This window comes from Vipera berus (genome assembly GCF_964194415.1).
Source record: "Vipera berus genome assembly, chromosome: 11".
Classification (NCBI taxonomy): domain Eukaryota; kingdom Metazoa; phylum Chordata; class Lepidosauria; order Squamata; family Viperidae; genus Vipera; species Vipera berus.
In genome coordinates, this window is record NC_138214.1 from 3,091,027 (window position 1) to 3,108,120 (window position 17,094).

The 17,094-nt window shown below is 45.4% G+C and overlaps 1 protein-coding gene across 1 annotated transcript in view; it reads left to right on the top strand.

Moving 5' to 3' along the window:
• Positions 1 to 3,453: 3,453 nt before the first annotated feature.
• Positions 3,454 to 17,094, top strand: part of AFF2 (ALF transcription elongation factor 2) — a 217,356-nt gene continuing 203,715 nt past the window's right edge. The window contains exon 1 of the mRNA XM_081336915.1: positions 3,454 to 3,623. Coding sequence (XP_081193041.1) covers positions 3,577 to 3,623 — 47 coding nt within the window. The 5' untranslated portion in view covers positions 3,454 to 3,576. The remainder of the gene's footprint in view (positions 3,624 to 17,094) is intronic.

The window sequence follows — 17,094 nt, forward strand, 5'->3', positions numbered from 1 at the left end:
ATACTCAGTTACGGGCCAGGTGGAAAGAAGACCAGAAAAATGGTTTTACAATGACTGATGAAAATTTGATAAAGCAAATTAGAAATCAGGGTCCTGCACATATCAAACGGATATATCTTGCATTGATAGAGATTGACTCAGAAACAGAGCTTGTTAAGGATTGTATGATAAAATGGGCCCAAAACATCCAGGAAGTTATCACAATGGACACGTGGGAAAAGATTTGGGTGAGGAACGTAAAATTTACACAAGCTCAAAATCTAAGAGAGAATTTTTACAAAATGTTTTACAGATGGCATTTAGATCCTAAAAAGCTTGCAAGTATGTATCCGAATTATCAGCCTAAATGTTGGAGGTGCGGTGATGAAGATGCAACATATTTTCACATATGGTGGACATGTAAAAAGGTTAAGGCTTTTTGGATAAAAGTCTGGTGGAACATGCAGAAGATTTTTAAACAGAGGATAAAGTTTTGTCCGCAACTTTTTTTGTTGGGAATAATTACAGATGCTACAGTTGTGGACACCAAGCTGATGTTGCATTTAATTACGGCAGCAAGACTTTTGATAGGTCAGTATTGGAAGAAAGAGGATCTGCCGACCATAGAAGAGTGGACTTTAAAGGTTTCCGACCTGGCAGAGATGGCGAAGATTTCGGCCTATTTGAAAGATCACTCGCAAGAACGCTATATTATGGAATGGAGAAAATGGATTGAGTTTATCCAGAACAAGTATAGGGTTAAGAAGTTTCATGTAGCATTTGAATAAGTCTTCTTTCTTTTTTTCTTTTTTTCTTTTAGTTTTTCTATATATATTTAATATTACTAAGGCTTGTTTTATCCTATATAAGCTAGAGAGTGTTGGATTTAAGAGTTTATAGTTGTTAGTATATGATTGTTTATGATTGCTTTTTATATATATACCTTGTATTTAGCTCTGGGAAGTCGGGGGGGGGGGGGAGGGGGGGAGGGGGGAGAGGTAGGGGGGGGTGAAGGGAGGGGGAGGGGTTTTTTAAAGGAAAATTGTATGTTAAAACTTTTCAATAAACAGCCCAAGAGAAGGAGGGGGAAAAAAAGAAAGCCCCCATATCCAAAGTGTGCCACTTGGGGAGGAAATAAAAACCCAGCGAGAGGAAGTAAGAAGGAACTTGTCACCCCGCACCAAGAAGGCCGTCATTCTCCCGGGCAAAAAGTCTTGGTGTGAGAGCAGGAGAGATGGAGACTGCGTGGCCCTCACCTGTGCCATCTGCAGCTTCTGATTCTTGTGGGCTTCTTGAACGAGAATCGCACCCGGAGCCAACGTTGTCTCACCTTGTACAGGTGAGCAGTCAGCATTTCTCACCCTCCCCCCCAAAAAAAAACCCCAGGATCATTTGACAATCAGCCGTATACTGGTCTCTTCCTCCCGAAGTCACACAGAGTCAACTTGTGTTTAACATCAGGCTTATCTTAACATTTACATTACCGAACCATGGATTAAATCATGTGCTGGGCATCGCATAAGGAGGTTTACTTTCTTGCTGGACTCATGCTTACACAGTAGTCAGTGAAAAATAAATACATTAGATGTGAAATGGGGAGAGGGAGGAGGACCTGGGCTCCATCGCCAGCAGGAAGAGGGGGGTCCTCACCTTAAGGGTATGAAATAATTAGTATCCCTTTTTGTAAGCATGCAAAGTAAGTGTTTACAATGAGGAGCAGGCACTTTCAAAAATTTATTTATTTGATTTAGATCCCTGTCTTTTCTTTCCCCACCCCCAGAAGTTCAAGGAAGTGAACGTAAACTGCCTCCTCCATAATTTCCCCACAACGATCCTGCTAGGTAGGCTGGCATGGAGTGAGCTCTATGCCAAGGATGGAGTTGAACTTTGGCATTACTAGGAAGACTTCCACAGTATCTTCTTCTTCTTCTTCTTCTTCTTCTTCTTCTTCTTCTTCTTCTTCTTCTTCTTCTTCTTCTTCTTCTTCTTCTTCTTCTTCTTCTTCTTCTTCTTCTTCTTCTTCTTCTTCTTCTTCTTCTCCTTCTCCTTCTCCTTCTCCTTCTCCTTCTCCTTCTCCTTCTCCTTCTTTCTCCCCGACAGTGGTAAATCTCAAAACCGGCCACATGAGGGCCTCTCCAAATGATCTCTGCATCTTTCCAAAAATGACAATTTGAAAGGCATAGCTTGACAGATTGTCACTCTTCACGAAGAAGAAATGTCTGGATCTGATTCCAGGCAAGAAAAGAAAAGAAAAGAAAAACAAACAAATAGATAAAGCAGTGGATCAAAGCTTTTCCCACCCCTCCCATAGCTGATAAATAAGCCAGTAAGCAAAGCGTCTGCAATGTTTGTTGAATTAAATTTCCATCGGAACAAAACGCTGGTTTCTTAAGAGCCTCGGATACCTAACCAGCCAAATCTGTATTTAGCTTTAGCCGTTCTCAGTTCTGAACCTGTAACTTACCAGGTGGTTGAGAATTTCTCTGAGTTTTGGATTCAAATGAGAGCAGTTTCTCTATGAAATAGAGGAATTGTTGGGTCACTCAGCCTATCTTTTGAGAAAAACTCTGTCTGCTATAACAGACCCTGGTTTCACCTTGGCTTTGGGTAAGGTGTGGATGGAACCACTACTCAATCTGTACATTAATATTTCATCCCAACTCAGGTAACGATGGTCACTTTGAGACACCTAAGCTGGACGACCCAACACTGCATTCACACAACACAAGCACTTGCCCAGGTCCTCGGAATGGGGGCCCAAGAAGACTTTCTCCCCCAGGAAGAGCTTTCCTACCTTGCCAACCAGTCGTCCCCAAACGGGGGGGGGGGGAGAGGGGGACTTCAGCTCCCACATTCCCAGACCCCAGGGAGACCACAAACACCCCCCCCCCATATCTAGCAAGGAGGGTAGCTGTGTTTTTGTCCTCTTGGAAGAAGCCGGCCTTGGGGAAGGGTCAGCTCGCACGGGAAGCGAGTTCCTCCCCTCCTCTGGACTGCTTGAGAAGCAGTTCAGACGACGCGGCTTTTGTTTCCTTCGGGGAGAAAAGCGTGGGGTGGGGAGGGGGCGGGCAGAAGAACCCTGGAGAGCTACGCTGCTCCCTGGCGCCGCCCCTCGGCCGAGAGCGGGGCGGAGCCCGACGACCAGGCTGCAGACGCGTGTCTTCCCTACGTGGGAACGCGCCCCTGCCCCTTCTTCTTTTTCCTCCTCCTCCTCCTCCTCCTCCTCCTCCTCCTCGCTCCTCCCCTTCAGCTGAGCGGTGGCTTCAGCTTCCCCAGCCAGCCAGCCAGGCGGCAGGAGGCAGCCCCGCTCCCCGAGCAGGCGGCGGCGGCGACCGCCTTCTCGCTCTCCCCTCCCACCGCCGGCCAGTCCTCTCGCGGCGCGGCGCGGCGGCTGGGCGCAGAGGCAGCCCGGCTCGCTTGCCTGCCTGCCTGCCTGCCCCATGCCTTCCTCGCCCCCCGCCCCTGCCTCCTCCTCCTCCTCCTCCTCCTCCTCCTCTTCCTCCTCCTCGCCGCCGCCGCTGCAGCCCTGCCCCGGAGCCTTCGCCTAGCCCGGCGGAGGAGAAGCGGGGGCGGCGCCTGGCTCGGCGGTCGCCCGCGATGGATCTATTCGACTTTTTCAGGGACTGGGATCTGGAACCGCAGTGGTAGGTAGCCACACGCCGGCCGCGAGGGAAGCAGGGGAGGATGGGTTGGGGTGCCAGCGCCGGGAGGATGCGCAGCATGCCCCCCGGGGTCTGCTTTGGAAGAGGGTGGGGGGGTTGTATGAATTAGAAGGGGAGGGGGATAAACCCCCCCCCCCGCGACCAGCCCTCTAGGTCTTTCCAAAGCCAGATTTGAGAACCCTTTGTTGCATCTATCATTCCTCCACCCCCCACGCCCCAGCCATCTCCCTCTTTCTTTCTGTCGGGCTCTCTTTGATTTCGCGTTGGCTTGGCCGAGAAAGAAAACTCTCCCAGGCGGCAGCAGCAGCAGCAACAGCCCGGGCCGAGCCGTTCCGAGCCGAGCCGAGCCGCGCGTCGTGGCGCGCACGGGGGTCTCCTTTCGCGGGATGTTCCAAGTTCCCAGCGGTCTTCTTGGGAAGCGGGCGGCGTTCCCTGGAGAAAGGAGGGGGGGAGGGGTGTTTAGGGACTTTTCCTCCCCTCCCAACACACACACACACACACACACACACACACACACACACACACACTGACCCCCCCTCCCCTCCTCGCCCTCCTATGCCCATCCGCCGCTGCTGCGCCCTTGAACCCAAGTTGGAGCAGGTCGACCTGCCCCTCCCTTCCCGAAATGAAGAGGAACGGATCCCCGGGAGACAACCCCTCCCCTCCATCCCCCCCCCCGACCCTTTGCATTTCCCGCAGGTTGCTTTTGCAAAAATGCGGCCCCGGTGCAAAAACAAAAAAAAAACAAAAAAGTGGTCTGCGGGATCCCATCTTTCCATCCGGTTCCCCGCTCCGAAACGCCCTTCTTTTCAACTTAAAAAAAAAAGTCTTGAAAATACAGAGAGTTGAAAAATGTTGTGAGCTTTTGGGGGGGGAGGGGAGAAGAGAAATGTGGTTTTTGCAAAAATGGGGAACTTCTTTTCCTACAGCCCGCGCGCCCCACCTCGCAAATAGCTGAGCTTAAGTTATGCCCAGATATTTCAAGACCTCAGGTTGGTCGGATTCCGTGTGTGGAGACGCCGATTTTTATTTTATTTTTGGTTTTTTTTAAAAAAATTACTATTATTATTATTATTATTATTTTGCAAAAAACAGTTTTGAACTCGGGGGGGGGGGGAAACAGGGATGCTTGGATGCCTGGGAAATAATTTGGAACGATCTTTGCCAGTATTTGGGCTTGCTTGATGTTGGAGTTTGCCAAGCGAACAAGTGTGTCGTAATTTGTGTTTTTCCTGGAGACTGGGGGAAATAATCATGAGACGGATAATAAATAATAATTATAAAATGGGATCCAGACTGTGTCCCTTCCAATGAGGCTGCAGATTGTTCACAAAGTTAAAAAGGAAGGAAGGAATTAAAAGAAGCGGGTATTTTGGCAGGTCCGCTTTGCAAATGCCTGGAAGGTGTTGGCTTAGGTGTTTTGCTGATTTGTGGAGTTGTTATGAATTGTGAGTCACAATCATCACCTTTTAAAAAAAAAGAGAGAGAGAAAGGAACACCTTTGCCGGTAAAGCTGCTCCTGACATTTTGCCAAACACGCTGTAGCTGCCTGGCTGGGAATTCCCTAAAATGTGTCAAGTTGTATTTATTTTATTGTAGTTTATTTTTCACAGCACCTAAAAAAAAAAGCCAGCCATTTATGGAAACCATAAATTACTCCATATCGGAATCTTCCTGCCAGCGCAGTGGGTTTGAGGAATAGTTTTTTATCAGTTCTGTGTAAACCCATCACATTATGTTGCTTAATAACCACGCTGTTGTTACTTAAAAGTAATAATCACAATAAAATTAGCACTCAATTAAATATGCCGCTCCACAGTATCTTTACCCTGCCAAACTAATTTATTTTCGCAGACAGCTGATAACCGCTGTATTGCTACTCAAACAGTATTTGCATACAATTTGCCTAATTTATGGTGTGGGTAACATCATTAATTTAATAGAAGCTGTTACAACCAAGCATGGAGGTGTCATCTGAAAAAGCAAAGCATGTTCCCTTGTTTATCGAGTCTGACGCGGGTATTTTTTGTAACTGATCAGATGGTGAATGTTCAAAAGGTGTTTTGTGTGGTGGTGGGGAAAAGATGGTCTCGCCTAGCCTTTGATTTCAGAGATGGCCAAAGGTGCTTATGAGGCTTCAGATTATCTGGCCAGATATTGTTTGCTTTCCTCGGTGGCATTTAATCTTCAGGAGGAAAGGTGGGGGGTGTTGAAGAATTTATCCTTCTGCTTGGGTCTGTTTCCCAGCACGGACTAAAGAAATCCTCAATTCTGGGTTTTCTGGGTTGCGGTGAGAGACAAAAAGTCCTCAGATTGAATCGGACTGGGTTGGTGGCCTAGCCTACCCGAGCCTGGTGGGTAATCCATTTTGGAGACTGGACTTTGCAGCCATGTCGTGCGTTGGCTAAGCGAGGGCATCTAGATGACCTTGGTTAATTTGGGAAAAGTTCAGCAGGTACGTCCTTTGGTGGAAAACCATCTGGAAATTATAGCTGGTTAGACTGGGAAGCTTAAAAAAAACATCCTCAGAAGATGAACACAGCCAACCTCTTGCATATCTTCCTGACCAAGCCATATGGACCTGCGCATGAAGGCCTCAGAGGTTGAATCTGACTTGAAGAAGATTTAAGCTTATTGGTGATGGTGACTCCACGTCTCCACTTAAGTATTCTGACCAAACCAGCTTATGGTACAATTTCATGTATAGGAGGAAGTATTTTGCCCTGCAATGTGGCTTTTTAAGCCTTCCCAGCTTCATTGCAAGGGGTCCCGCTGACATCCAGAAAACTTTTCCCTATGTATAAATGGGGCTGCATTCTCAGTAAAATAGCACCAAAAGCTTTAGCATCAGAGAGATTTCGGACGTTTGCAATCTAATTAGTGCCACGGGGAAGCTGTGGAAACTGTCTTTTGTCCAATGTTAGAATACAAGTAGTCCTCAACTTACGATGGCAATTGATTAGCCCAAAATTGCTGTTGCTAAATGAGACCCTTGCTAAGTGACTTTTGCCCCATTTTACAACCTTGACTTCGCTTGTCAAAAGGTCGCAAAAGGGGAATCACGTGACCCCCGGGACATCTCATAAATACGAGTCCGTTGCCCAGCATCTGAATTTTGATCATGTGACCATGGGGATGCTGCAACAGTCATAAGTGTGGAAAATGGTCCTAAGCAGTGGTGGGATTCAGCCGGTTCCCAACGGTTCGGTAGAACTGGTAGCTAAATTTTGTTGAGTTCCGAGAACCGGCTGAACTCATGCTGCTTCTGGAAGTCCGTTCTAGGCCCCAGAGGCCTGGAGGAAGTCTCTCAGGCCTAGAACAGCCGACCAGAAGTGTGTGGATGTCACTTCCGGAAGTCAAGTCTAGGCCTCAGAGGCCCAGGCCTGCATCCACGCAGAGAACATCCACCCAGATGTTCAAGGATTTGAATCCCACCACTGCTCCTAAGTCACCTTTTTTTCAGGGCTGTCGTAACTTTGAACAGTCGCTAAATGAAGAGTTGTAAGTCAAGGGCTACCTGCACCAAGACGGTACCTCAAACAACAACATAGGTTGATGGGTTGAAAACTCTTGCGGAAGATTGACACAATAGCCAGGCCTCAATTTTGGTGGTACATCCAGAGACATGTGGACTCTGGGAGAGGAAAGGATCGTTTTAAATTTCCAGGAAGGTCTATTTGGGCGAGAGCTGGGATTGTTTGGGGCAGAGAGCTGGGGCTTGGATTTGCTTCGTTGCTGGATAGGTAGGAAGGGCCGCATCTTGTGTCACGCTCTGAAAAGCAGAATATGCAGATAGTCCTTTCTAAATATAACCAGCTCGGGGAACAGAAAGTCAGCGCTTGCAAGATTGATGGCTCCGTTGCCAGTTGCAGAAGAAACCTCCATTGTTGTTTTGTTCAGGTTCCTGAAAAAGACCACCCTGAATTCACTGGGTGGCAAACAGAGGCCGCTGAACAAGAGTGTGAGGAAAAGTTGACTTTGATGTTCAGATCAGCTCGTGCAGGGGTGGCACCAATTTCCCCAACTTCAAAGCTCAGTTTGAATACACACAGCCGTCTCAAGCCAGCCTTCTGAGTCAGGACAAGCCTTCGGGGAGCAGGATCTGCCCAGGGCTCCAGGTGGCTTCAGGGGAGCCCAAGATCCTCCATTAATGTGATATCCATTTTGGCCATTATCACCCCTCAGTTGTATAATGTAGCCTGATGAGGTTGACACACAACTGATCTCCGCTCCAAGGTGCTTATGAGATTTTAAGGCGTGTTGTAGACTGGGGTTGCAGATTTAAGATTTTTGGGAAGGCCGAGGAAGAGCTGTATAAATAAGATCAGTTTTAGGATACTTAGGATACTCTCTCTCTCTCTCTCTCTCTCTCTCTCTCTCTCTCTCTCTCTCTCTCTCTCTCTCTCTCTCTCTCTCTCTCTCTCTCTCTCTCTCTCTCTCTCTCTCTCTCTCTCTCACACCATTCATTGCTGGAAGATTTGAAGGTTAGACAGCCATTGTCCAGAAGAATAAAGGGTATACAGCCTGAGCAGGGGGTTGGACTAGAAGACCTCCAATGTCCCTTCCAACTCTGTCATTCTGTTATTTGTTTATTTCATTTGCTATGAAATTTATTTGCTACCCATCTCATATCAGATCACTCTGATTTCCATTCCGCACAACAGCTGCTCAATTTCCTTTGGAAATGCTATCGGTGAAAGCATTCAGTAGAAGCCACAGGATCGCTGGGTGAGTCATGAGACCTTCACCCAAAAGGTGCAAATGACATTGCTAGCATCACTTGGACAATGGCCTCATCCCTCCCAACGATGTCATTTTCCCTCTTGCCCTCCTATGACAATGGGGCAGCGCTGTGGTTAAGTGGTTCGAGCTCCACGTGATGGGGTGAGCTCCTGTCCTCGCTCCACCTCCTTCCTACCTAGCAGTTCAAAAGCATGCGAGTGGATAAATAGGTACCACTTCGATGGGAAGGTAACAGCGCTCCATGACATCATGCTGGCCACAGGACTGTGGAAATGTCTTTGCCAGCGCTGGCTCAATGACCTTGAAACTAAGATGAGCACAGCCCCTGTAGTTGGCAACAACTAATGGAGTAAAATCTGCAGGAACTCCTTCACCTTTGCCTCCTGTGACAGCTATGTAAGAAATTATGGGGGTGTAACTTTAGGATGTCCTAAAATCTAAGCATCCATCAAGAGATAAATCAATTATCCTGCAAATTCTCTATCTTAAACCCCTTCTTTATCTTTGGATGCTCATCCAAACTTTGGTGATAAAAATGGTGCTGAAGCATAAAGGAAAAGAAACGCTAGAACATCATATTTGAGCTTAAACAGGACTTGGAGCGATGGACCTTGAATAAAGAAATTATCTCCTTCGGAACACAATTCCTTGTTAGTAGTATATTGTTATGGTGGACTTCTCTTACACCGCTGTGGTACGGAATGCCATCTAATAGGTTACTGTGCAATCCTGGACAGATTCCTTGGGAGTAAGACTGATGCAATTTGACAGGCCTTCTGGGAAAAGTGGGTCAGTGCTGGAGAATTTAATGATGCTTTAGGAGACAAGAAGATGAAGCACAGCTGTTGGTGAAAGCCTGAACTTCAACTCCCAGAATTCCCAACTGCTGGCTTTCAATTAAGGAGCAAAAAAAAGGCAGGCAAGAAACCACTCTCTTCCTAATGTTAAAATGAACTGAGTCCTTCTCTTAAAAGCTAGCCGTTTTTTGTTTCTTCTTGTTTTGGGAGGCACGATTTTAAAAGAACTTGATTTACATAGGGCACCAACAGTAGACCAATTACATCAAACTGAGAAAATAAGCATTTATAGAAGGAGCTTAAACTCACCAAATGCGTTGGTAAATAAAAAGGACAAGGGGTTGGCTGGGGGGAGGGTCTATAGAGTGCAGACCAGATCATTGTCCAAAGTTAGATTCCTTTCTGCACAGGGATTGGGAGCCAAACAGATTTCCTGAACCAGGAGCAGGAAAATCCATCTGTGGACCTCATCCAGTCATAGCCCATCCATAGAATATTCCCATTCTCCAATTTTCCTTACTTGCTCCAAAGTCTTGATCAGACTGTGATCATGAACCTACATCTACAAAAGATTGCATTAGGTGCTTTGTTGATAATATGTTTTATTTTATTTGGTCATTTTAGTAAATTATTTAGCAATAATTAACTGGTACCTATGCGGGCATAGCCAAATCTACCCCTTTGGTTCTGGAAGGAGAAAGTAAAGGGAAGTGTGCAGTTGTCACACAAGGCACGTGGAAGTCACCGAAAGTTTGAGTTTATATTTCAGAGCTTAATTTATTTGACAGATTATTCCCCGCCCGCCCCCAAATTATGATTGAAGAACTGCAGTTTCTTTTGGATTTATTTTATTTTGATGAGGATAAAAGAAAAAAGGAAGGAAGGAAGGAAGGAAGGAAGGAAGGAAGGAAGGAAGGAAGGAAGGAAGGAAGGAAGGAAGGAAGGAAGGAGGATAAGAGAGAGAAAAAGAAAGAAAGAAAGAAAGAAGAAAAAGAAAGAGAAAGAAAGAAAGAAAGAAAGAAGATAAGAGAAAGAAAGAAAGAAAGAAAGAAAGAAAGAAAGAAAGAAAGAAAGAAAGAAAGAAAGAAAGAAAGAAAGAAAGACTTACCAGACTCATGGTATGTAGTTAATGGATTAAGATCTGTCCAAATAAGCAATTGAAACTAAGTTAATTAAATAAAATAAAATGGTTTGGTTGCAGGACTAGGGGTGGGGCAGGCAGGAAGAGAAGTGTGTGTGTGTGGGGGGGAGAGATTCTACTGTAATTTATTACATTCTTCCTAGGATGGCAAAGAATGTTGAACCAGAACTGGATCTCCATCTTTTGTAAACAGGAGATCTTGATGCATTGAAATGGCAAAAGTGGGGGCAGCAACAGCTGAAATTTTTTGCTAATAAGTAATTGGAGGAGGTTGCAATTCTTAAAAATAAAGAAATCCCTGAGGCCCCTTGCAAAAGATTGAACTATCGAGTGGTGTGCCTGCACGTAGGTAGAGAGAATATGCTTTTAGGGAGGCTTATTCTGGATGATTTTTTATAGCTATTGGCTGAATTATGGGCCTGCAATTCCCCACAGAAATTAACAGGGCTATGGAAGCAGAGTAAGAAGTGTGCTGTCATGCACCAAGTATTTGCTGCTAGTAGAAATTCACATGGTTTGCATCACAGTCTCGGCATGTTGAAGCGGAGCCAAGGAGAAGACCCAGGACTAGATTACCGTGGGTAATCTAGCCCTCCAGATGTTGTTGGACTGCAACCCCTAATATTCTGCAGGCTACTTGCTAAGCATTGTGGGAGATGAAGTCCATTTGCCTGGAAGTTACCCAGATTGGGCAACATTATTCTGGATGACCCACAATTTTGATTCATAATGTAGACAGCCTCAGCTTTAAGCCAGAATTATAATTTTCTGCATTCAAATGTATTAGCTGAGAAAGGCGGTTGCCATATACCAGCGGTAGGCAACCTTGGCTCTTTTATGACTCGTGGACTTCAACTCCCAGAATTCCTGAGCCAGCATGGCTGGCTTAGGAATTCTGGGAGATGAAGTCCACGAGTCATAAAAGAGCCAAGGTTGCCTACCCCTGCCATGTACCTTGAAAGGTATATTCACCAAATTGGGGGATACTGCTATAATAGAATCTAAGTATCTTCTGCCTCAGTTCTCATCTTTCCCCTGAGGTTGATTCAATCAGCTTTGATAGAAGACATCATGGTGTTTGTTGGCTGAAGCCTCCCCTCCTTTGGGGAGTTCGCCCTTTTTTTTGCTTCTTTAGACCCATAATCCTTGTCTCCTCTCTTATGGGCTTCCTGCTTTGTTCCATCTAACCACTGGTCTCCACCATAAAGACCTGCCCTTGTGGCACTAACGGACCTCTCTTTGATGGAGTTGACAAACTCCTCCCAGCTTCAGGGCTTCATGGTGTGTGGGTGTAAAGTATTAGAACTTCTGTATGTTATGAGTTTTGGTTAGCTTAAGCAAATATTTATTTAAAAATAGCTGCAGTTTCAGTGTGCTACAATGGCCAGACGGAAGCCTGGAGGAATAGATGAAAACAGAAACGCAAAAAAGCTTCTTCTCTTAAAGGACAACTGGTGAATGGTGCTTACTAATCACTTGTTGAAATTGCTCTGGTGTCTCTTGGCCACAGGCTGTCTGACCCTAATTATTGGCAGACTAATAGAGATGTCATAGGGATAAAAGGATGACATGAAGAAGGGGGAGAAAGAGAGCAGGGCAAAAGAAGCAAGTGTCTTAGCAGCAAGGATTAGAAGTCTTCTTTGGCCAACTTTTAACAAAGCTGCAAACCCAAACTGAGATATGTATGGATGTTGGTCAGCTGAGTAATTCACAGCCCAATGAAACTTCAATGAAGCTTATTCCCTAAGACGGAGGAGGGAATCCACCTTTGCTTCCCAGATATTTGGAGCTATAATTTCCATAAGCCACAATCAGAATGGTCTGCAGTCAGACTTCAAGGAGAGGTACCCAAGTTCTCTGGACTGCCCAAAGTGACCTCAGCTCCTTCCCTCCCATGTACGCTTCATAAATAGGAATATCTTGACAGGTTTCAAATCTGAATACCTGCGACTTCTGCACACAGCATATATACTTCCCTACTGGAGTACTAAAGGAGCAGTGGTAGTTTTTCTGGCTTCCATATTTCTATAAAGTCCCCAGGAAGCATCTAAAAAAAAGGACCTTCTCCCCAGAGTCTTTTTTCAAGTTTGGGAAGCTGTCCATGTTCTTATTTTCTTTCTTTATTCTTGTTTGTGAATATGTAAGAAGCCAAGGAAAGGGACGCGGTGGCTCAGTGGGTTAGGATACTGAGCTTGTCGATCAGAAGGTCGGCAGTTTGGTGGGTCGAATCCCGAGCACCGCGTAACAGAGTGAGCGCCTGTTACTCGTCCCAGCTTCTGCCAACCTAGCAGTTCGAAAGCACGTAAAAACGCAAGTAGAAAAATAGGGACCACTACGGTGGGAAGGTAACAGCGTTCCGTGCGCCTTTGGCGTCTAGTCATGCTGGCCACATGACCACGGAGACGTCCTCGGACAAGCGCTGGCTCTTCGGCTTTGAAACGGAGATGAGCACGACTAGAGTCGGAAACGACTAGCACGCAAGTGCAGAGGAACCTTTATATATATATATCCTGTCAAATCCTGTCTTTTGCTTAACCGTACTAAGTGAGAACAGATGGCATTTGCAAAAGGTATAATCCTGTGAATTGTTTCACTGGCCTTGTTGAGCTAAAGGGACCCAGAAACCTTCACTCTTTTTCTAGTCTGATTCTAAGGAGCAAAGGGAACATTAGCAGATTTTAGATCTTGCTTCGCAGGAGATTCCAGATTTGTTTGTTTTTTCCTCCTACCTGTTAAAAAAATGTTGGCTTGCAACAAGGAGATCAAGGGTTCACATATTGCACTGACATCTCATTTGCTTCACCATCGTTTATTGGATTAAGCCACAGTGCTAAGCCATATGGCTGAAATGGCATAGACACAGAGGTAATAAAAACATTTTTTAAAAAAAAAATAGTTGCAATTCTATGGCCATTAGAAGACGCCATAGGTGACTTTGGTGTCTCCTTCCCTCCCTCCTTCCCTCTCTCTTTCTCTCATTGCTTGTTATATTAAAAAAGGCAGGAAAAAAGGAAGAAGAGGAGGAGGAGGAGGAGGAGGAGGAGGAGGAGGAGGAGGAGGACTTGCGAACCACAATAGCTGTGTCAATGCATCACACTAAGCAACGGGAGTTTTCCCCCCAGCCAGCTAGAAGGATGCAGAATACTGTCAGATAACATCATGATATTCCGAGAAATTTAGTGGGGCATTTATTCTCAAGCTCGTTCTTTAGCACCTTAGTTTGGGTTTAACTTCATAATATCCGGTGTTCAGGCGACTGATGGCTTCTGATAGATCTTACCTGAGTTCCTCCCTCATCTCTTGCTCTTTGGGGTGATGTAAAGGAAAGGGTGCATGCTCCTTTTGGGGGCTATTTAAAATGGTTTTACCTGAAATGTGGCAATCAGTTAGGTTTGGGAAAGCTATTTTTGCACACGTAGGGAGAGGTGAGCTACCAAGATTTTTTATGTGGTCCCGTATTTCTCTTCTGGCTGTTGCAGATCACTTGTGTTTTGTCCTTTGAACTATGGTGGACAAGACAACGGATTTCAAAATAAAAATAAAAACAACATTCATTGGGGGGGGGTTGCCCCAAAGGGGATAGGCAAGTGTTTTTTGGAACCCAAAGTGTCAAACAGTTCTGTCCTTGTCACTTGAGAGGGAATCGTTTCGCTGGGGTTAACAAAGACCTGCAGAATTGCTGCAGAGAGGTTTAGCGATGTGTGACCCATAAAATCTTTAAAGTGATCGGACAGATGTGGCACCATAAAATCTGCTGCTTGTCTCTTAGTAAATGGTCTGGCTTAAGTGGCTGCACAACATAAGTGAAGGGTGAGTAGATCAGGTCGAAGTTGCAAGAACTGACAACGGCCAACTTGTCGAGGAGCCAGGTTCATGGATGATACAATCCTGACTTCACTCCTAAGAAGAGATAAGGCCAGTAGGATTTGTCAGTTGGCTTTCTGTTGAGACAAGGTGATGCTGATGTTATCCGTTCAGTTGTGGCTGACCCTTGGTGATTTTATGGGCCAGGTCTCTCCACATCTTTCGAACTTGCACTACTTGAGTTGTTCTATGCTTTGGCTGCTGTCAACTTGGATGGTGTCCAGCCACCATGTTCTTTGATGGCCAGGTTTTCCTTTTACCGCTAACTCTTCCAAACATAATTGCTTTCTCCAATGAATTCTACTGCATAAGTGAGAAGCAGTTTTGTGGTTTTGCCTTCTAACGACATGTCTGGCGTTATGCGTTCCAGTACTTGCTGGAATTTTTGCTGTCTAGGGACAAAAACAAGGTAGACACCAGTTTTTCATGGTTGTGACAAATGTTAGTGGGCCTCCATAGCAGGCCCAACCTGGACTGTTAGTAGCCATCTTGGCTGGATCATATATTTGAATTGTTACCCATTTTTGCAGGTTTCATGGAAAATCGAGGTGAAAGATGATCCCATTGCAAATTTCTTTCCATTGTGACTTGTGTGGTGGAATGCAGTCTGGATTCCCAGGAGAGAGGGAAAGTCTGCCTTGTTGGGAGAAGAGGTTTAAGAAGGCTCCTCCCTAGAAGTTCTCAGGGTATTAGTTTGGCAAGATTTGTCTCTACAGGGGGAGGAACAATAAAGGGTAGTACTCAGAAGTAATTCCAGATGTCTTGCTTGGATCTTGGGGCCTGACAGATAGCATGCCACAGTAGGCTAGTATCCCTGGCCCCATGCTGAAGCCTGGAGGAGTGGCTCACCTTAGGCAGTGGACCAATTGCTTCAAATCTCAATTTAAACTGGGAACTCAACGGCCTTCCTGCGTGATTTTTTTTCTCGCAGCACCATGGGACCACACGGTGATTGAGCACCACCCTTTGCACTCATTCACCATTTTAGATACCTAATTGACTTGCAGCTGACTCTGCAAACTTCTGGGGTTCACCTCCCTGATTGCAGAGCTGCTTGGGGGGTTTGATTGACCAGCTTTGATCTTCCGGATGAAGGCGAGACGATGCGGGCTGATGCTCACTTGAGGTTTTAGGTTAAGGGGTGGTGGTGGGAAAAACGAACAAATAAATACAGCCCCAAAATAGCTTAGCTGTTTTGGGGAGGCTTCGCTTTGACCACCTGTTCCAGTAGAAAGAGGAAGTTGGCCTGTTTTGAACAGATGTGAAACTTTCTGTTGTTCTGTGGTGTGTGCTAACCACAGGGGCACAGCATTTAGTTGAGAGAGGTTAGGAGGTGAAAATGAGCTTTTGTGTCTCTCCACAGTGGATGGGTTGAGATGTCTATGTATGCATATATGTATACACCCACACACATATGTACCGAGTATCCATTTTTATGGTGTACCACATGTCAGTTTCCTCCCATAAGCAGATTTCAGGATACAGATTTCATAAAATGTTCTAACAGCTTCTCATTTTCTTTAAATACTTCCTTACTCTGGGGTCCTTGGTCCTTGGTAGTTTGAGGGTTTTCTTGCAGATGTTCCATGACCCAGCTAGGGAACATCATCATTAATGAGACTAAACCCCACTCCCTTCTAGCACTGATGATATTCCCCAGCTGGGTCATGAAACATCTGCAGAAACCCCACCAAGCTCAGAGAGCACCAAGAATCCCACAGTCCTCCTCCTCCCCTCCTCCTCCCCCTCCCGTTCTTCTCCACTCCACAAACCCCCCTCCCTTCTAGCATTGATGATGTTACCTAGTTGGGCTATGAAACCACCAAGCTCAGAGAGCATCAAGGAACCCACCGCTCAACCCCAGAGCTACAAATAGGAAACCAGCTATAAGGTTTTTCCTCTTCCTTCCTCCTCATTCCTGTGTTCACTAATGTACTGTTTGTTCTAACATCTCAGCAAGTGGGAGTTTGAGCTAAGAAACACTCAGCTTTTTCAAAAGGCATTTAGCATACAATTATGGCTGTTTATGTTCTTGTAATTGTGTTTCCAGCCTTCTCAGGCCTTAGAGAGAGAGACCTCAGCAGTCCTGGATAGCCTCTTCTCTTTGCAACCAGCAAACAAACACAACAGTAAAGAGGTGTAATTAGATTTCATTGAGACAATACACAAAAGGCCACATTTTGTGTACTTTTCACATTAGGTGGCAATGCATCATTTGGCAGGAGGTATAACTCTTCAGCGAGCAATTGTTCAGAGCAATATTTGTCAACCTTGGCATCTTGAAGATGGGTGGACTTCAACTCCTAGAATTCTCCAGACAGCACTTTAAGGTGTGTGGACTTCAACTCTCAGAATTTCCTAGCCAGCATGGCTGGCTAGGGAATTTTGGGAGCTGAAGTCCACACATCTTAAAAGTTGTCGAAGTTGAGAAACAATGAGTTAACATCACTGTGGCCTCGTGATAGTTTCCTGCGTCTGATTTGTGACACCAAACTTCTCAGATGTGGCCCATCTAGAAGAAGAAGACCTTGAAGGGAATATCTAAGGATAAATATTCAGGTAGAAGAAGACAATCTTATCAATCAACCATTTGGTGAATGTTGAAGAAGAGCTTTAGGAAAGAACCATCACATGTTGAAGACCAATAATTATTTCAGAGAATATGCATCCAAAGATAAAACATGGAACAATGAAAACATGCAACCGTAGGCACCAAATTTCCTTATTTTATGAGCACTGCTTTTCTCATTGCAGAATTACCCAGGAGAATGAAGTATTCTAGTTATATTTTAGCAGTGGAGAACATTGGAAATTGTATCACATTTTGTACATGAGTCCTGGATATAAACTGGGATAGCTTTCATTTGTTTAGAACAGATTAAGCCAATCTGCAAAGGGAACTCACATC